General features: G+C 39.3%; 1 protein-coding gene across 5 annotated transcripts in view; it reads left to right on the plus strand.

Annotated features, from left to right (window-relative positions):
• LOC129710693 (serine/arginine repetitive matrix protein 3-like) overlaps positions 1 to 20155 on the plus strand; it is a 140400-nt gene extending 120245 nt beyond the window's left edge. For all 5 annotated transcript variants that reach the window (XM_055657863.1, XM_055657865.1, XM_055657862.1 and 2 more), the window contains 4 exons: positions 3483 to 3829; positions 6650 to 6904; positions 11891 to 12028; positions 19192 to 20155. In XM_055657863.1, the coding sequence (XP_055513838.1) occupies positions 3483 to 3829; positions 6650 to 6904; positions 11891 to 12028; positions 19192 to 19405 (954 nt within the window). In that variant the 3' untranslated portion in view covers positions 19406 to 20155. The remainder of the gene's footprint in view (positions 1 to 3482; positions 3830 to 6649; positions 6905 to 11890; positions 12029 to 19191) is intronic.
• Positions 20156 to 22070: the final 1915 nt, after the last annotated feature.

A 22070-nucleotide genomic window follows, 5' to 3' on the forward strand; every position in this document is an offset into this window, starting at 1 on the left:
GTGTTTTATTAACCTTCATGTTCTTTAGAGTTGTTAAGATGCATATCTGTGTGTCGTTTGTAGCATTGATCCATGAATGATGCCTTTTAAGCCATTTTCTTTTATTTCTCTTATTTTCAGTCGCTTTACTAACATATGTAGTAGCACCCTGAATATAGTGGTTGTTTGTTCTTCTCTAACTATAGAACATTTAAACAAGGGAAAGATCTCAAAAAGTAAAGACCAAATGTATGTATAAAGTGTGTGGGTATTTTGCCAGTACATTAGGCAGAATTATTATTCCAGCTATTCCCTGTTTTCGACACTGGATTTGACCTATCCTAGAGGAGTAATATATTTAAAAAGAAAACAAAACGTGAGGTTAAGACATTAATAAACATCCCTCATAACCTTTGATCACCAGCTATCATTACAGATAGAGCCAGGCAGAGGTTTATTCATCCCATTGTCCTCACCTTCTTGTACTTATTCTGGTGTCAAGTGAGAAAATACATCTCTACCTTGAAAATGTGATTATTAGGAAAGCAAATATTTATTTAGCACCTTTTACATCTTCTTTGAATGTTTGGGCAAGCTTTCAGGCTGCTGATGACAGCATTCTTAAAATGCATGGCTGGTTGCCTCTTATACCTTTTCCTTGATTCGTATTTTGCTTTGTTGCTTCACAATAAAGTCAAGAAATCCATGCATAATTGGGTTACAGTCAAGTCTTGAAGCTGTTGGAGTTATTTTTAATTAAGTGATTTTAAATGAACACTTTGACTTCTTTGAAAGAAAATTATGGGAGACCAAAGGTGTTCATAATGCAGTTTAACTAAACGGATATCAAAGCTCCAGGATGAAGCAAATAGGATATGGGTCTCATGGAATGGTGTTGCTTTGCTACATTACCAAGTGTTCAAAATGCTGTCTCTAGGGAGAGAGAAAATGAAAATGGCCAAAAAGAATTTCTGTAACGTTGCCCATGAACTTGGTCGAGGGCAGGAGAGGCATCTGTGCTTCTGCCTGGAGCTCCTGGCCTCTTGTAATATTATAGAATCCTGATAAGGCAGGGAACAATGAAAACAATCCTCATTACAAGTAGTCCTGAAACCAATTCTGCTTTCCAATTTTTAAGATAGTTTTTGTAATGTTATTTCTTAATCACTTTCTTTTATGTTAACAATAAGTGAGGTTGAAATTTGTTAATCAAGTTAGATGTGTTTCAACAACAACAATCCCTGCCCACTGAAAGCTCTGATGTTCTTGTGTGTACAATCCCAGTTCAATTTTATAGAGTCATTTTGCAACCATTCACTTTTGAAACCCAATGAAAGCCAAGTGAATAGGTAAATATTTCCAATGTGTAATCTCTTTTAAAAGAATCATGATTTACAATTTACAAATAAACATCTTGTTTTTCCATTCCAAAGTATTTGATGCGATATAAAATGGCAGCATTAGGCCACCAGATCATCACTTCTTATTCTGTAATTCAAGGAACATTCAGTACAATAGTGGATGGGAGGGTTACTTGGAGTTGTGTTAGTTCTCTCCCATTTGCTGGTGCCAGTTAAGTAGTTGCAACTGATCGAAGCCTAAATACATATTCCTTGCACCTATGCTATTCTAAAGGCTTGAAAAGAAATTGATGGAGAAATAAAATTAAAAAATAAATTATTGCTCAGATAATTCATAATGTTAAATTATTCCAAAAAAAAATAAAGTATTGACCACTTTATATTGTGCTTTTCATAAGATGGCACTGCAAAACATGCCCACCACAGAACATCACTGTACCAGAAGGTAATTTGGGATCTTCCATCAACATAATTAACAATTAAGCTAATTGATGGTTGTTGTTGTATAGTTATTATGATGAAATAGGGCTTTTGGGACGTGTGGTGTTTGAATGTTTACAGCATGTTTCCTTTTGGGAAAGGAAATCGGGTCACTTATAATGGACCACAGTTTTAACATAGAAGACGAAAGGCCCCAAGCTGACATTCTAGAAACACATCTGGAAACTGTCACAGACTTAAGATCGGCAGTGCAAAATCATCAAGCTGGGCCCAGTTAAACCAGTCAGACCTCAACTCAACCACATTCTTTATGAAGCATCTTGGGATGGTTTATTTTACAAATACGTTGTACAAATAGAAGCATTTCAAAAATGAAAAAAACCTTGTTATTTCAACAATTAACTTGCAATGTCGTCTGGAATCCAACTTTGAGGATATGGGTCAGGGCAACAATTATAACCAGGGCATATTAACTAGGAGAATTGGTAGAGAATGGTTTAATCTTAGTAACATAAATTCTGGTTAGAAAATAGCAGTGACTGGTTTCTAGAACAATATTCTATCCTCTCCAGAATCAAGGGGAAAACCAGAAGATTTGATCGATTAAATTGCCCTGAACCAATCTACATAGCTTTGCGATTAAAATGCATTGAACATAAAAATATACAATTTTGGACTCCTATTGTTAACTTCAACTCTGAAACTTGTCGACAAAATGTTTCCCTTTGGCTGTTCAACCCTGAAGAAGTCTTAGTGGTCGCTGAGGCTGAGGGGCCCATTTCTGCATTTAAGGCATAGTTAGACATTCTGCATTTCACCTTGCTTTTTACAACCTCCTGCTCTAAGCTTTACAGGTATAATCTGATGATCCATGTGCATATATTTCCCTAATGTGGACGGTAGCCCAGAGACTCCGGACTGGCCTTATTTTAGTTCATCAATACTTAGGCATTGAAGCAGTTGCATTATTGTAGTATTAAAAAATTCCTTTGCACATTCTTAATTTCATACATTGTTCATATTTCACTACTTGGAAAGGGCTTTTTTGTGTCTTTTTTTCTCTTGCATTTTGTGACTCTAATGATGCACTTATGTTGCCCCGCTTTTCCCTTTTTCCTCACACCTTACCTACTAATGGAGGAAATGCTACCTGATTGGTAAGTGTATGTTAACCAAACGGGGGTACAAAAAAAATTAATAATCTGGGTCGCTGATGACAGATGAGCAGTTCTCTGCAGGAAAAAGCACAAAAAGAAAACAGTTTTATTCAGCGAGTTTTGTTTGAGTGATAATTAATACATTTGTGAATTTTTTTCAATTTTTGCCTTCCATTTCTGTGCTGTTCAGTCAAGTTGTCTATCTTCACCTTGTTTTTTTTAAACCAGGAATTGTAAGAAAACTTGTCCTTTCCTCAAAAATTACAGCAACCTGTTAAGCTCACTTTTTAAAGTTTATTTATTCTTCCATTCTATTCCTTCTTAAACTTTTGTTGACTCTTTATTTATTTTTTCCAATTCCAGGTTTTTATTTTCAATTAGTTTTTGGTTTGCATGCAAAATCTTGCATGAGCTGCACTGTAGAGGACTGTGTTAGATAAAATATTGACGTAGGCTGTGTCATAGGGATATGGCAAGAATTGGAAAATGGTGTTGCTAATATGTCAGGGTCTCTTTTAAGGTTAGCCTTTTTCTCCTGCTGCAGAGCACGGACTCCAGGTCATTGTCCCCAGGAGCAGAGCCCAGGTCTGCATCAAAGTCGCCAAAGGCAAAGGAAGGCAAACACTCGAAGCATAACTCCAGGAGTTTCAGGTCCAAATCCCCCGGCCACAGCAGGAGGTCCTCCGCTGAGGGAAGAAACGCAAAGCCCAGGTCAAGATCAGCATCCACTCACAGAGGCTCAAGCCGACGGAAGTCGATCCTGCCGGCTCACAAAGTATCTTCTCGCTCTCCAAGTCAATCGGACTTTAGCAGTGACTCTGCGGGAAGTGTCGGCAGTCGGTCGCGATCGCGTCATACGTCAGGCCGGAGTAAAAGCACACGAGCAAAGAAGTTAGTCCTCTCTTATTTTTCTGCTTTTCAAAAGACACGGTCTTCATATTCTGCATTACCAGCTGTCGTAAATTCTTGTCCACCCATTTTTAGGTAATTCAGTGTTGACATGCCCCAAAGTACTCCTTCCCTCCATGGAACCTGTACTTCAGGTTACAAATCTGGCTTTCCGGGTCATTGGACATGACGGAATGGAAATGTAGCTATAACCACATTTCGATTCCCTTAATACCAATAAATTGACCTGGCACCCAAAATGCAACCTCTTAGTATTGGTGAAACTGCAGTTCATTGACAAACCTATCTTGGAAATTGGTTTAGAAAATAAACATCTGTGGCTACCTGCAGTCTGTACGATGTGCGTACGTTATTCACTTCCTGTCATGATTCACCCTCCAAGTGTCATTTTCCATCATATTTCACATGCTATGAAATCATTAACATTCATCTTATGACTCACTGACAGACATTGAATAACAAGGCTGTGGCCTATGATCTTAGTGTATCACAGCAAAACAAAAAGTACAACACACAGAGAGGGGGAGCCACATTGATTAATGCATGCTGCCCTTTAGCAGGCGGTCAACAGTGACAAATGCTAGTCCCAATAATTATGTGCAGCTTGGGGCTTGGATATAACATGAAGCCCAGTCAGCAGCTCCATAACGCTTTCATTTGAAATTATTTTCCCATCCTGGCCCCACGATTTCCACTTTCCTCCCTTGATTTCAGTCTTGTTTCTCTGTTTTCCCCATCCCATTCTCTGCGCTGCCCCCCCCTCCCCTATGCAGATTTTCTGTCTTCTCTTTTCCCTCTTACACATGGCAGCCTGTGTGATTGGTGTAGCGTGAGCTCTTTAACAATGCTGATACGCTTCCTTGTAAGCAGATTTTATTTGTTGGATAACATCCATGTAATCTTAGAGCATAACTGAGATCACCAAAAATGGTTCAAATCCATTTTCTAGACTTTTATATCCAGACAGTCACCATACAATCATGTAATTGGTCATACCACCTTGCAGTGACCCACGTTCTGTCTATGTTATCATATTCTTCTTCATTAAAGCAAGCTTAGCAGAAATGTAACCACAACACATAGTTATTCAACCAAAGGCAGGACACACTATTTATGAGCGCCCCTGTGAGTTTGGGTTTCATTTTGTTGAAACTCCTTTGTGTTCGATTCATGCCTGATTTTTATTATTTAAGGTGTTGTGAAGGCATTGTGGCCAGTGTGAAAAGTTTAAATACTTTCATGAAGTGCTCTGGTCAAACTGGCCAATATGAATCAAAAATGTACTGGTTAGAGTCATGCTTTATACAAAAGATAAGTGTTGAGGAAATTGCTGCAGGAATTTTGTAGAATCCTCAACAAAGCCACCATTGACTGATTTTACCAATAATTGTCCCTTCATAACAGCAGTGAAGGACCTGTTTCCACGCTGTATCTGTCTTTTTTTTTAAATTGCAGTCACAGTAAAAAGAATGACCCATTCAGCATCTCAAAAAGCAGCCCAAAATTTAGCTAACTCAATCTCAAGAAAGTTGAGATTTTACATTTAAAGCAAAGTATCCAGATTGTGAGTGCAGCTCAATTGGCAAATGTGTTTGCTGTTCACCCCACCCCCGATCAGTCTGAAGAAGGGTTTCGGCCCGAAACGTTGCCTATTTCCTTCGCTCCATAGATGCTGCTGCACCCGCTGAGTTTCTCCAGCTTTTTTGTGTACCTTTGCTGTTCACCCCATTGTCCAATAGTAAATGTGGATTGCCACTCTTAATAGATGCATCTGTTTAACCTTGCATTCATCTCTAAAAGGAAGATGGCCAAGTGAACTCATTTCAGACTCATAAAACAGTAAGATTTTTGTTTTCTTATTTGATAAAGGTGTTCACCTCTCCCAAGTTGTCACCTGGCTACTGAGTATTGCTTCCTGCTTCAGGCAGATGTGCTCTTGGAAATTAGATGTTATTTCTGCCAAGCCTCACTGCATTCAGCCTTACAACATTTTAAATTATCCTACAATACATACTTCTGCAAAGCGAATCAGGTATGACAAGATTGATGAATTAGGGAACGCTATTTCTATTACCTGGGTGGAATTGGTTACAATGCTATTTTGACCAGGAACTAGAGAACTACTTAAAAGGCATTTTAAATTGACATGCCGGTAAAGCTTGGAAAAAAAGAGTCTAGGGAGGAGAAAACTGCTTCCATTTCACCTGCCCACAATAATCAGATACTATTGTCTCTTAAGAATGCAGTCTGTCGATTCACCACCAGTATTCATTGAAATGGACAAATATTTGCTTTTATTGACACATGGATATTCTAATTAAAAGGGTAACATACCGCCTTTAGTATTTTCAAATTGCAGTAACATAAATAAACTTACACCTATTAAAAATAACTTTATATTTGAAAATCTTTGGTATCTGAAACACTATACCCCTTGATCCCTGTTGACATAATTGCTTTGATAGCTCAAGTTTTTATAATGCAAAGATTCTCAGGAATGCAGCTATCACACTATCGCAGAACTGTCTGTATTTTGCTGTTCAAAAAGTGCAGAAAAAAACACATTATTAATATCACTACCTTTCCTTTTGCGTGCAACAATGTCCAGGAAATGAATAATTATTTCCTAGAGAATCCAGGACATGCAAGTCCATTAAAACTCTGCTTGGAGTGTCCGCGATGCACAATGCACAGATGTAGAGGCAAAGTTGGATGAGGCAGAAGATCTGTTCATATCCCCATTGTCCTAGGCTCGTCAGATCACAATACAAAAATTAAGAACATCTGTTTGGTTTTCTAAAGGTTAAGGCATGCTTCAAGTCGTCACCATCGAAGGCATTACACGAGCAGGAACAAGAGCCGCACCCGGTCTCCAAGGAAGCACGAACAACCCAGCAGCCACAACTCGGACAAGAAGAAAAGCTCTTCCTACAGCCCCCGGCGCAAGAGCAGCTCCAGGAGCTCCAGTAGGTCCGTGTCCCGCTCATGCTCCCGATCGCACGATAAGAGAGATGGACGGAGCAAATCACGGTCACTACTTCGGAAGGAGCAGTCCAGGTCAGTCTCTTCCCTCGACCATGCTGAGCAGGGTTAATGTCGATAGACACAAAATGCTGGAGTAGCTCAGCGGGCCAGGCAGCATCTCTGTAGAGAAAGAATGGGTGACATTTCGGATCTCGGGTTCCTTCTCTCCAGAGATGTTTCCAGTCCCGCTGAGATACTCCAGCATTTTGTGTCTATCATCGTTACAAACCAGCATCTGCAGTTCCTTCCTACACACATGGTTATTGTAGGTATAATTGTGCAAATTCCATTTGCCTACTGTATGTAATACCAGAGAAATGGAACGCGCTAGTACTTTCTTCTGAATTTGATTTGCAGAACTTTACTATGTTTAAAAAATGTCAGAACATTGATCATCTTGCCTTTTGCAAATTCTGGACCTGCTTCTGGCAATCAGAGGAAGGAAGCCAAATGAATGAGTTTCAATCGGTTAAAGAGATCAAACTTTTTTCCTTAATTGGTCAAGTTCATGTCTTCTAAAATTGCTCAGCCTTCATTTAATTGATTTGCATGTTCCATTTCTGTTTTAGAGTTGTAAAAGCCGTCAAATTATCTTTTTATCCTGTCTGAGATAATTGCTCTGCTACGATGCCTGTTTACAAAATTTATTATTTAAGAAAATAAATGCTATTTGCAGTAATATAAATGGAAGATCATCATCTCAAAAAACCCAATCAAATGTGCAGATCTGGATATTCTTGCGTGCAGTTTTGGATATTCTTGCAGCAAAGATACTGTGTTAGATGAGGAGAAATTAACTAGACTGGATCTGTACTCTCTTTAATTTACAATAGTAAGGGATGATAAAACATAGAACTGTACAGCCCAGAATAAAGCCCTTTGGCCGATGATGGCTATGCTGCACATGATGCCAGGTTAAACTGTACATTTGTCTGCACATGTTCTATATTCCTCCATTCCCTGCCTATTCATGTCTTACATAAATGTCTTCTAATCATTGCTGTCATGTCTACTTCCTCTACTTTTCCTGGCAGCATATTCCAGACACCTACCAATCTCTGTGTAAAAAAATGTGTCACATGAATCGTGTTTAAACTTTCCTCCTCCCACCTTAAATCTGTGCCCTCCAATATTTGAAAATTCCACTGTGGAAAAAAGATTATCTACTCTATCCATGCCTCTCATAATTTCATCATTTCTTTTTTTTTAATCAAAAATATTTATTCAAATATTAAAATAGTATTTACAATACAATAAAACAAAACACCACCATAATACAAGACAAACAAATATGCTAAGCAACTGCTAAACAACTATATTGCAATCCTTGTCCAGGATACCTTCAACCCTCCTCGGTGCCCAGCGGTCGCGGAACTCCCTCAGGGTGCCCGTAGACAGGGCGTATTCCCTTTCTATCCGCACCCGGGCAGGGACGTTTCCCCGGAAAAGGGGCAGGCAGCCGGCTCGGGTAGAGCCTTCCACCAATTTCTTGTCAGGTTGCCCCTCAGCCTTCGACACTCGAGAGAACATAATTCTTACAAGAATGATCCCAGGAATGAGTAGTTAACCTATGATGATCATTTGTCAGCACTGAGCCTGTACTCGCTGGGGTTTAGAAGAATGAGGGGGGACCTCATTGAAACATACAGAATAGTGAAAGGCTTGGATAGAGTGGATGTGGAAAGGATGTTTCCACTGGTGGGAGAGTCTAGGATTAGAGATCATAGCCTCAGAATTAAAGGACGCTCTCTTGAGAAGGAGATGAGGAGACATTTATTTAGTCAGAGGGAGGCAAATCTGTGGAATTCTTTGCTACAGAAGGCTGTAGAGGCCGTCCGTGGATATTTTTAAGGCAGAGATAGATAGATTCTTGATTCGTAAATATGTCAGAGATTATGGGGAAAAGGCTGGAGAATGGGGTTAGGAGGGAGAGATAGATCAGCCATGATTGAATGGTGGAGTAGACTTGATGGACCGAATGGCCTAATTCTACTCCTATACCTTATGACCTGATGACATAATCCAAGTGTGTCCAATATATCCATATAGCTAATACTCTCTCATCCAGGCAACCTCCTGGTGAACAACTTATGGGCCCTCTCCAAAGCCTTCACATTCTGCCTGCAATGCGACAACCTAATTCACTGAAGCATAGAAAATTCTAGGAGAGGTTTTGGGTTTTGTTTTATTATCATTACATGTAGCAACATACAGCAGGGAGGACATCTCCTCTGGTTAAGGAATTGAGAAGCCATGACCTTAAATGATGGGTAAACAATTTAAGACTGAAATAAAGAGAGATTTCTCGATGCAGGCAATGATGAATCTCTGCAATTCTCCACTTTGGAGGTCTTTGGAAGCTCAGTCATTACATTAATCCAAAAATTAAGGTCGATAGATTTTTGAATATTGCAAGAAATGCTATTTTGCACTTTCTCTCCTCAAAATCTCTTATTTATTTCCATTGTTTTTGATTTAATTCCTTATAGCCAAGGTGTTTTTAATATTGCATTTTATTTATTTATTCATGTGGTGCTCTGCACCAGGTTTCAAGTTTCATTTTTTGACCTGAGGGTGATGATGTTAAGTGATTGGCTGTCATTTTGATAAAACTATTTTCATATTGAGAAACCAGTTTAAACAGGGATGACAATGAGCAGACTCATCGTGCACCCCTGATGAAATGTAAAATAACAATATGCTGTTGCGCACAGTATTTTCATATTGTCAGCGCCCAACTGTGGTTATTCTATCAAGTGATTTGCTTACACAATGCAGAGGTGGAAGCCTATGCTGCTCTGCTAAAATATTCATCTTGCTGCATTAATTCCCTGCAACATCTAACCTGGCTCCCTCTGCTGGATTACCAACAAACTGCAGCACGTGGTGGTTAATCCATTTTCATCCATTGTTCATCCATTTTACCCATGGATCACAAAGGCTCAGATTTGAGTGCATTGAGCCTCCTGCTCACACACATAGCTTGAGTTTGGTGCTCATCTGACCAGGTCAGATCAGATCAGATCAGATCACTGATCTTGCTGGCCAAGGCTGCCCTGGAACTTAGAGATGCCCATCAAGCTTATTGATGGACTGTTTAAAAAGATTTTTTTAATGAAATAAATAATTTTATAGATTTTAAATTGTGAAAATTTAAGAGTGGCTAAACATTGAATATTAAATGATTAAAACATTAAAACAATTTAATAAAACGTAACAAAGATAGACGCGAAATGCTGGAGTAACTCAGCGGGTCAGGAAGCATCTTTGAAGGAAATGGATAGGTGTTGTTTTGGAATTCTTGTTTAGGTGGAGACCCTTCTTCAATTTGATTTAGGGGTGAGGGGAACAGGAAGCAAGAACAGACTGTGACAAATCAGGGCCAGCAACAGATCAGGGCAGGCAGGGTGGTTCCCTGATAGGCCAATTGTTAGTAAGGGACGATTTGATCCCAAGAGGGATGCATTATTCCACCAATTGTCATAAAATGATAACATGATTTATTATGAAATAATTAAAACTGGTCGTAAAATATAAAAATTACAAAATGTAACAGTGCATTCATGCGATTCTTCCTTAAAGCAATACAACCACAATTCAAATGAATAGACTTGCAATCCTGCATAAATGCTTGAGAGTTTCAGGTAGCTCCAGCTCCAATAGTGGACTCTTGCATCTTGCATCCAAGGGATGGATTAGTGCAGCAGGGAAATTGCGTGCAGAGCCAGGCTAGTACATTTGATATTTCCACATTCACATAGTAGACCCAAAACCAAGAACTATATGTGCAGGAAGGAAGTGCAGATGCTGGTTTAAATCGAAGATAGACACAAAATGCTGGCGTAACTCAGCCGGACAGGCAGCATCTCTGGAGAGAAGGAATGGATGACGTTTCGGGTCGAGACCTTCTCTCCAGAGATGCTGCCTGTCCTGAGTTACTCCAGCATTTTGTGTCAACAGAAAACTATATGCTGCATCCATACCTCTATGTGGTTAGATTCAGTCTGGTTATGCAAAAAGACAAAGATAAATTAGGTAAAAAGATTCCAAGTTGGGGTATGGCTTATTTTATTAGCCTTTATTTATGAAAAGTGGAACTCTAAGCAGCTACTTGAAGGTAAATTAGTTTCATAAAGGTAATTCAGCAGAATTAAATAATTAAATTCAGAGAATTCAGGATAAATACATTCCACAGATAGAAAGGGTTAGACTGCCTACATCAAATATTGAGTGCAAATACTGACACTGGCTGATTATAGAAATGTAGAGAAGAGCATAAGAACAATAGAAACAGCACTGGCAATACACCATTCAGCCTCATGGGTCTGCTCTGTCATTTAACAAGATCACGGCTGATCTTCCAAGTCAGTGCCACTTTTCTGCCCTATTCCCATATCCATCAATTCATTTTTTTATTTAGGAATAAATTGATCTTGATTTTTAATGACATTAGTGTGTGCTTCCAAAGGTTCACCAGCCTTTTGAGTGATACAAATTCTCACTATTTCAGTGTTAAATAACTTGTCTAAGTTTGTGATCCCTAATTCTCGACACAAACCGAGTCTAATTCTATACCACAACCTGTTTAGCTAAAATTCTTCCTGTTCTCTGTATTCAAGCCATCCCTCACTTAACGATAGTGGAGTCAGGGGATATGGGAAGAAGGCAGGAACGGGGTACTGATTGTGGATGATCAGCCATAATCACATTGAATGGCGGTGCTGGCTCGAAGGGCCGAATGGCCTACTCCTGCACTGCCATTTAATGTGATTATTGTCTCTTGGTACACGTGACAATAAACTAAACTAATACTGAACTGAAACTGAAAGCATTGTAGACAAAAATGAGACTGCTTCTGGGGCTTGTCTTTCAATGAGTAAAGTTGGTGCCTTAATATTTACAACACAATTATTGTTAAGACAGCACAAGAGGAAATCAATTGGAATAGGAGTTGAAGTAGGACGGATTCTCTTTCTTTCGCACCTGTGCAGTCATTCATTAATTTTCTCCTCCTAACAGAGAAAGAGATAATGACATAGGACCACGGCACCATGACTCTGAAGCAGAGAGACATCGCCGCCGATCAAGAAGTTATTCGCCGATCAGGAAACGAAGGAGGGATTCGCCCAGCTTCATGGAGCCCCGTCGGATTACAAGGTACACCATCTGGAGGCCCCAGCTGCCATTCTTCAGTAGGTTTGTTTAGGATGTAGGCATGGATTCAATAAAGGAAGAAAACATTACTGACTGCATCTTTTCAGCTATTCAGATTTCATCTTATCGTGAGTATAGTGATATTTTAGCAAGAGTATAAGGGTTGATATAACAGATCCCCTACATGGCCAAAGGGCGACTTTTGGACTTCCTCCTGTACTACTTATTCTCATTTATAACCTTCTTACTAAACCTTCTTTCATAGGGAATGTATTAAGTTGCAGGTGGGATGTGAAGACTGCATTCTTTATTGTTAGTTAATGTACTTTTAAAGCTTCTGAATGCTAACTTTGGCTTGTTCTATTTGGCTATTAGACAGCTAGTCTAAGAAGATGAGGTGCAGCATATCGTCCAAAGTATGTATGTTCTTCTAGCTCCTCGCCAGCGACGTTCTTTGTACATTTAACGTTTGGTACATTTAAGCATACTTATTGACAACTTTTACTGGAATGGAAAGTCCTTCAGTGGTGGACTTATACTCCTTGCTTCAGTGATCTTGGCAGGAAAGCCTTCAAAATAGCTGACTATCAAATTATAGCAAGCCTGGTTTTTGAGCTCACAGTGCCCGCTGAAAGTGCTGTTGACCCCACTTAGCTAAATATCTATCTGCTACATTACATAGAGCGGTAAGCTGATAGTAAGCTGCAGTCCAGCAGCTTCTGTGTGTCAACTGGTAGCCAGATGCAGTGATGCCGATCATCTTGGTCCGCACAGGCAGATGGAGCCACAAGTATATAAAGCTAAAACCACAAGGAAGGGCATCAGGGGAGGAGAAGTTTTCCACCTAGAGATATGTGCACCACTACCCCACCGATTCAACCTGCCTTGTGCCATCATGGTCCTCTCCCATACCTCAGATCCTCACCACTGCAAGACAGCCTATTCTTGCCACAGAGAGAGCTCTGTCATGGTGTCACCACCTCTCCCATGAGCCGGTGCCCATTTAATCCCACAGATTTAGGTTTCAATGCATTTTAAAGGGAGGAAATTATAACCATTTCTTAAAGTAAAGTACCGCAGATTTGCATTTTTCTTTTGATTGAACCCAGATTTGATAGCAGCTGTACCCACTGAACCACCTAGTAAGAAGGAAATCTAACTTCTAGGACGTGCTGTTTTATTTGCTGGATCTAAAATGTAATCTGATCTTGGAGAAGATTTAAATTGTTATTCTTCTTCCTGCATAATAACACAGCAACAAAACAAAAGGTTCTATTTCATTCCGATTTTCACTTTATAATTAAAGAAAATCCCTTATTTTAGTCTGAATCTAACCTAGTTTCAGCTTGATCCTTTACAGGATCTCAAGACCTCGGGTAAAAAAAAATACAGCCTGTTCTAGATTACCACTGGTTAGTAAATTCTGCACAACATAACAATCGTACTAAACTAAAGTACACTGGTTACTAAACAACTGAAGACACTCACTGGAAGTGAATTGTTTTTTGAGATGTGTGAATGACAAATTAAGACACTTGGTGTTGATGGTAAATGTTGAACACTGGTGAATATTGATAAGTCGGTTGATGAATTTGAGTTGCAGTAATTATTTGTTCCACATACATCTGAGTCTGGCAATGCTCAATGTGCATCATTGCATTGTCAACATTTTGGGGCATACGTTCCTTTGGATGATTTGAGCCACGTATATAACTGTGTTCCATATTTTACATTATTATTCTCCATGTGGATGATTAAACTCAAGGCCCTGAAAAGGCTTTTGTTTTAAGATGCTCCAAATTGCTTAACTTTGTTTCAGTTTTGTCTTTTGTCTCATTTTTTTCCTCCCATTTGAAGGTTTGGTGAAGATTGCTCCATCGGATTCTGGTTACCTGGGTAACCGCTGCTCTGCGTTGGAGTGACGCTTTCCCACCTTGAACCCCCATTGTGAGGCAGTTAAAGAAGAGCATCCCATCACTGTACGGCCAACATTTGTCGCTCTGTCCATACTGAAACATTTAAGTAATATCTAATCACAGTGGAAGCTTCTCTGCTGACGAGTCACTTTTACCTAATCTATTGTGCAAACTTTCAGAGTGTACTTACAATTCAGCTGATGTCGAGGTGTTGGAACTTGTTGCCTTTAACTACTTTTCACCTGCCTCTGTCCACAGGACCCATATTTTATTGTAATCCCCATTTTCACCAACATAACAATGAACAATCCACAAACAGTAGATGCAGGTAGCAAGATTCTGACCCAACATTAGTCACACTAAGTCTTAAGGTTGCCCGTCTAAAAAAATCACTTGGGAGGGGAAGTCAACAGGTTGGCAGAGTTGCCTTTCATTTCCAAGCAATAAATGTAGTGCAGTAATTGCTGGCTGTAAGTATTGTGTGATGAATGAAACTGGGTTGTGTCCACCTAAATCATCAAAGTTGGCATGAAAGATCACATGCAAAACAAAAAGGCAAATATTTAAGGGAACTTTGAGGAATAACTCTGTGCATGACTACGAAGTGGTGACCTACTGTTTCAGGAAACCCTTTTGGTTACAACTAATAAGTTCTACCCCATCTAAGCCTTTTGCACTAAGTCCCATTCAATATTGAGGAAGTTAAAGTCACCCACTACCACCACAACCCTACTGAGTTTTCTCATTCTGTGATCTGTCTACATATCTGTTGCTCTATCTCCAACTTGCTATTGAGGGGCCTATATTATAATACATTTAGAATGATTTCACATTCCTTATTTTGAGTTTTACCCATATTGCCTCCATGGATGAATCTTCCAGTATGCCCTCTCTGAGTGCCACCGTGACATTCTCCCTGATTAGCAGAGATTAACTCCTTCACCTCTTTTACCTACCACTCTATCATGTCTGAAACATTGAAATCCTGGAATGTTGAGCTGCCAGTTCATCTGCGTTGAAATGCACACACTTCAGCCCCTCACTTTCACCATATTCCTTAACCTCTCCCTTGTCTGTCCTTTCTTTGAGTCTTATTGGTCTAACTTCCACCTTTCCATCAATCCTTCCATTTGATGACCTTCCACTCTGGTCCCCACTTTCATTTAAACCCTCCCAAGTAGCACTAGCACCATCCACCAGTTCAGATCCCTCTTGTACAGGTTTCCCCTGCCTCAATGGTGCAAAAATCTAAATCCCTGCCCTATGCTCCAACTCTTGAGCCACACATTCATCTGTCCTATCTTTCTATTCCTACCATCATTACCACATGGCACTGAAAGTGGATATTACTAAACCTCAAGACTCCTAAGAACCTTAGTATCTTGTCTAGCTCCCTATATTCACTCTGCAAGACCTCCTCCCTTTTACAACCTATATAATTTCTGACAACATGCACAACGACATCCAGCCACTCAGCCTGGCCCTCGAGAATGTTCTGCAACTCCCCCAAGACATCCGGTACCCTGTCGCCAGAGAGGCAACACATCATCCTGGCCACAGAATCCCCTGTCTGCTCCCCTGACTACCGAGCTTCCAGTCACTATCATTCTTTCTGACTTCACCCTTCTCCACTGTACCTCAGAGCCAGGCCTGGTGCCACAGAACTGACTGCTGCTGCTATTCCCCCCTGACTGGTTACCCTCCCACCTCCCCCTCCATCACCCCCTCTCCCCCCGAACAGGACACACTTGTTTTGGAGGGGAATGGCTGTAGGGGATTCCTGCATACTACATTTCTTTGTGGTCAGCTATCTACTTTCTGCCTACAGTTTAGATGTGGCCACCTCATTGTAACTCCTATTTACGAAGCTCTTATTCTCCCAGGCAACCATGAGATTGTCCAACTACAGCCTCAGTTTCTTCGCCCAGTCACTGAGGAGCTGCAGTGATGTAGTCCTCAGGGACATTGGAGGTCTCCCTGACTTCCCACATCCTGCAGGAGGAGCATTCCGATGGCCTGGCTGCCATTTTCATTATAATACTGCTCGAGAAACTTGTGGAAAGGAAAGACTTCAACTTATTTGATCTCACCTTATAAAATAGAAAGTTGAATTTCCCAGTCATTAGAGAATAAAATCAGGCCAGGCATAGAACAGGTATGCAATCCAACCTCGCCCTGTTAGGCTGTTGTCCATTTAAATGCGCTCATATGTTCTTCTCAACCAATGAAAACATATAGTCAAGCAACTTGCTAGTAATTGACCATTTCAGCCATTTGGCTGATTGCTACACTTCAGCTTCTGATGGGGCAGAATAGAGTAATAACATGTCAATGCGATGCATTTTCAGGTCAGACTTTTATTATTGGAGTGATATTCTTTATATAGAATAAACATTAAAAGGTACTATGTAGAACAAAGGGACTCTGGGACCACATGGACATCACCTGAGTCTGGTACAGATCTGATCTTGTACAAAATTGAATCTTTGCTTCCTTGCTAACAGCAGCAAATTGCACAGCCAACTAACAGATTATGGTGTTGCTCTTTGGGGCTGCGAGTTTATGAAGGACTGCTCACTGGTGAATATTTCATAACATTCTTTAGAATCCTCATTTGAAAGCAATTCAGGTTCATTTTGCCCATTTTTCCCCAATAACACTTTCACCTTTTTTTAATTTCCATTTAATTTCCATTTTGAACTGCTAGCAATTCGGCATACTGAAGGCAGGAACATTCAGACGTCATTAAATACTCTAAACCTGCTCACATGGTAGCAGTTTCATTTCAGAACACATAGACCCAAAGGAAAAGGCAAATGAGCTGAATGCTAATAGCTTTTTGGATCATTGGTATCTCCACTTTGCTCTACTATACTGCTAACCCCGGAAACATTTCAAGTACCAAGTCCCCTAATTTGAACTGATATCTGTAATTTATGACAAAATACCTTAAACAAGTTTTTTTTCAGCAGAAAATGTTTGGAAACTAGTTTTACTTGTGGTTTTATTGCAGGAAGGAATATTAGAAAATGCCTTTGGAATTTCTCCTTCCCACATGACAGACAAACATTCTAGTCAATTTGATAAATCTTTGGAATTGCCTCCCACCCCACTGAGCAGGCCCTCTCTGATCTAATCTAACATGCTTACTAACCAATGTTATATTCACCTCTTGTAGACCTGGCGTACCTGATCTTTCCGAAGGACAGCACAGGCTTTCAACTAATCATTTTTGTAACTTCTACATATTAATAAAATAGCTTTCAATGAACTTTGCGCTCACAATCAAATGAAATGTGCAATGTTTCAGTGTTCTCCACATACATACAAAGTTAAAATAATTCACTTCTTGATTTTAATTGAAATCGGACATTTTGAGTGGCCGCAAGTAGTCACTTTTATGAATATCTACTTTCCTATTAAGATATGAAGTGATGGTTCTGGTTCTGATGGCTAGTGAATTGATGAAACCTGGTATTTTATACTAGGCTGAGCTGTTACCTCAATGAGCTCTGTGGAAAACACTGACACAAAATGATAGAGATGACGTGGAGTTGATTTTGTCTTGTCTATGTTTCTTCTAATCTGTTAATTTGATGATTTGCCTAATTTGCAAATTTTGAAAAGCCAAGGCTTTCTCTGCCTGATTAACGGAGTCCTGAAATATTTTTTTTCAGATTGCATTTCTTCATATGAGATAAATCTCTAATCTAACAGTGATTTTAATTACGTTGTATTCATATAGTTTTTATAATCTTCACTGGTTGACATTTTCAGAAGCAATTCAATTGACTCTTTTCAATAATTGAGTCTGGCTTTATGGGGGCTTTCTAATTACATTACTTGTTAATTACCGTTGCACACCAGAACATAATCAGTGTTCAAAAGTACAATCCAGTCTTTTGGTGAGTTTGACAAGAGCTCGCTATTTAAAAAGGCCTATTGCCTAATTGCATCAAACAAAGCCTACTCGGTGGAAACGAGAAGCTGATGATGCTGGTTTACAAAGAAAGACGCTGGAGTAACTCAGTGGGTCAGGCAGCATCTCCAAAGAACATGGATTGGTGATGTTTCGGGTTTGAAGAAGGGTCCGGACCCAAAACATTACCTATCCGTGTTCTGCAGAGATGCTGCCTTTACTCCAGCACTTTGTGACCATTCTGTGGCCTACTAAAGCTTATTTGACATAATGCACCAGATTACTTCTCTAGTTTTCTCCCCATTCCTCTAGTTTATACAGGATATTGGTTCTATAGCTGACAACAGGCCTCTGGTTTATGTGAGCCTAGGCTTTAATTGTTGAAGCTATTGTTGAATCATGGGGCATTAGAGCCCAAACCAATTCTGATCTCACCAGTTGTCCTTGGAACAGCCAAAAATAACAACTGACAAGTTTAATTAATTGCATTCTAACAAAAATAAATTAAATAAACAGCAATCAAAAGGCACAGCAGATGCTGGAAATTTGAAATAAAATCAAGAACTAAGGAAAATGCTGTAAATACTTTGGTCAGGCAGCATCTGTGGAAAGAGGAACAAGGTTAATGTTTCAAGCCAATCACAGTTAACAGCAACTAATCTAAATACTTTATGAAATACTGACAATTTTTAACACATGGGAATTCCCTAGTTCAAACTAAGATTAATGTTCAAGATTAAGATTAATATTTAAATAGTCCTCTCTCTTATAAATGCATGTCTAATTCGCATTTGAACATCATTATTTGGTCTGTTCAAACCATCATTTAAAGTGATGTTTTTCAGATGTTACTGTAAAAGCAAAATATCTTCATATTCACTCTGGTTCTTTTGACATAAATGCAGATGCTAAATTGGACATAGGCCAGGTTCCTAAAGAATCAGACTTGCTAAAAGACTGGATAAACTGAACACATCAGACATCACGTACGTGCTAACATAAGTCTATAAACATATCATCTTTGGGGAACTCTAATGTTTCCTGTTAATGTGTCTGAAAATCCCAGTAAATTATTTGAAGGGTAGAACCATATTGAGCAACTTTTCCTGCATTGGTGCCTGATGCCTTTAGATTGTTTGGGCAGAGAATTTGGAGAAGGGCATGTTTGTCCCTTGTAAGCATGTCCCAAAGGTCCAGATGCCCAGAGCAGGAAAATCTGCTATTGGGATAAGTGGCAACATTTTAATACCCATGCTGTGTAGAGTCGTAACTAACCCAGCTTCATTCTTGTCTCTTTTCCTTGTTTGTTTTTGATGTCCCCCTTCATTCAGTGCACGTAAGCGGCCAATCCCATACTACAGGCCCAGCCCATCGTCACCCAGCTCCCTCAGCAGTTACTCTTCCTACAGCAGGAGTCAAAGCCGTAGCTACGATAGCTACAGCTCGTACAGTCGGAGCAGGAGCAGGAGCAGGAGCCGGAGCCGGACTCGCAGCCGGACAGCCAGCTACGACAGTCGTACCAGCTCAGAAAGCGCAGGCTTCTAGGATTGGATATTAAAATGTGCACAAATAAAACTGAGAGTTACAAAAGTAAGTATCATCAATGGACTCGTTTTCAAAAGATGGGAACTGAAGAGAAACTGCAAGCTTCAGTAAACCCAGTAGGTCAGTGCAACCAGATTTATATTATAACAAGTATATATTTATATCAAGACAGCCTTGATGAATTCTTGGCCCAGGCTCACACAACTTTCAGCACTGATAAAAATGAAGTACATAACAGTTTTGCAGTCTTCAAACTCTCTCCATCCTATGTTTCTCTGGTCACCATCATTCAGGAGATTCAAACTATTTGCCTGGTGCTGGGATTTAAGTGAATACGTTTTTTGTAGAAAAAAAAACTTTAATTATAAACCTCTGCAAATGAATTCTTCCATGAAGTTATCTGAACCAAAAGTCAGCAACTTCCACCAAATATTAAACATGCAGCTATTTAAAAAAAACAATTATTTTCTGGTTGACTGGAATTTTCATTGAACAAATCGTCAGGAGTTTCCATGCTTATATTTTTGAAGAACCTCTGGATGAAATACTTCAGATGAACAAGTGGACAAGTGAGCATGGAAGTTCTCTACTTGGTCTTATTCGGTAAATGCCAGCTACAAGAGTAGTCTATCAAATTCCTCCTACTGACCTTGTACCAATGGGAAGGAAACTAGGATTAAGTCACTGGTTGCAAAAATGGAAAACTATGCACTGTAAATATAGTATAATTAGCAAATGTGGGTTGGGGGGGGGGGGGGGGGGGGGGGGGGGGGGGGGGGGGGGGGGGGGGGGGTGAGGGGACAACTGGTGAGCGACCCAAGATATCAAAGGGGAATTGTATAATGCAGATGTATGTGGAATTGTGTCCCTTCTTCTAGTTACTTACAAATGGTTGCTAATGAGGCCTGTTTAAGCAACATTGTTGAGAATGCCTCAAAAAATATATGTTTAAATGTTGTGCAGCAAATGCAATTGTCTTTTCATTACTTTTCTGTTCTCATTATTAGGATTTTAAAGGCAATACCTTAACTTATTATCTTGTTAATCAAAATGCTTATTTCATGAAACTCATTATTTTAGGTTAACCCTTCATCCACTAGATGACTATTCTCCAGTGAATAGAGTTGTGCCACTCTGATTGCACGCAGTATGCTAAATACGAGGCACTAGTGTCCAGTCCAACTTGAAGCATTGAATAAATTGGAATCCAATGCTGCCATTCAGACTGAAGGCTTGAACCAAGAGTTTGGAAAACTCATCCGTAATTCTGAAGTTGGCAGAATGGAATTGTAGTTTTGATAATCACTGACTTTTCAGTGTCCTAAAATAAGGGATGAATCTAGAAAAATCTAACGTTCCTGCCCACGAGTTGCACAAGAATGATGATATCTCAAACACAAACATTTATTTTTACATTCTCAGAGGAAAGGAGATCAAATTGACTTAGGTATGTCCTATGGATGTGCAATTTTATGCAGAGCCTTTTCCAGTTGTAGTTATAACATTCAGTGCATACTCAAGGTTTGCAAGCCTTGCTGTTTGTAACATATCCAGTACAACAAACTGAAACATTAAAGTCCAGGAAGTCAAATAATATAGAATGAAAGATAGGTTGTATTTAATTTAATAAAGGTGGGATGTATTTAACACAAGAAATTGCATGTCAATCCTGGTGCATAATGTTTTATAACCTGAAAAGCAAGAGTATAAGATCTGATGCTGATCCATATTAATTGGATTTTTACATTCAATGGCACTAATTTATTTATTATCTTGCAATTCAGCAGAATATTGTAATCTTATTTGATCGCCCCTTTTTTTACTCAGTAACTGGTTTTATCACATTTCGTCCTATATATTCTCCCAAATTCTGCTAGTCCAGCACCACCAAAGACTCAAGTGTGTCAGATTAGTGGAGTTTTACTGTATGTGATCATGCAGTAAAAGATATGAAAAAAAACAGCAGGCCTATCCCAATAGAATACAACGTACTGTCTGATATTTCTAAGGATAAACAAGAGCAAACTAGAACAAAACCTTCACACATTCTTAGGGGGTAAAGAGTCCTTGGGATGTTACCTTGGCAAACAATAAAAAAGTGGCAATGATACAATGAATGATTCCACCACTACCAGCAATATAATTTAACAGAGATAGACCAACTGTAATCCAAGCATTTCCAAACACAATGGTAATGCCAACAATCAATTTATTAGCTAGATATTCAGTAGCGGAAAACATTTCATTGGGGGAGGGGCTTATTGTGGTAGAATTTTTTCACAGCATGTTACATTATAACGTATTATTAAGATTGCCTGCAAATCCAGGCTCCTTCCCCCCAAAAATGTATTTCAACAATAGCATTGGAAGATATATTTATAAAAGGAACTTGGCAAACCTCTTAATTTATTGCACAGATCTCATTCATAGAATTTATTGTTAACCCAATAAGAAACATTCAATGTTTGAGTTCTGAGATTTGTCCTTTTGTCTTTTATTTGTTTGGTAACAATTAACTTATTTGTAAATATGTACCTCAGTAGTTAAATGCATTTATTGACAACATAATATATAAAAAATGTTTTTTTTAAATAAAGGTGGCATGTAATAAGCCCCCTTCAGCCTTGTACGGTTTGGGTTTAATCTGTGTTATGTTGACTTGTAT

Source organism: Leucoraja erinacea, chromosome 28, assembly GCF_028641065.1.
Source record: "Leucoraja erinacea ecotype New England chromosome 28, Leri_hhj_1, whole genome shotgun sequence".
NCBI classification, from domain to species: Eukaryota; Metazoa; Chordata; class Chondrichthyes; order Rajiformes; family Rajidae; genus Leucoraja; species Leucoraja erinaceus.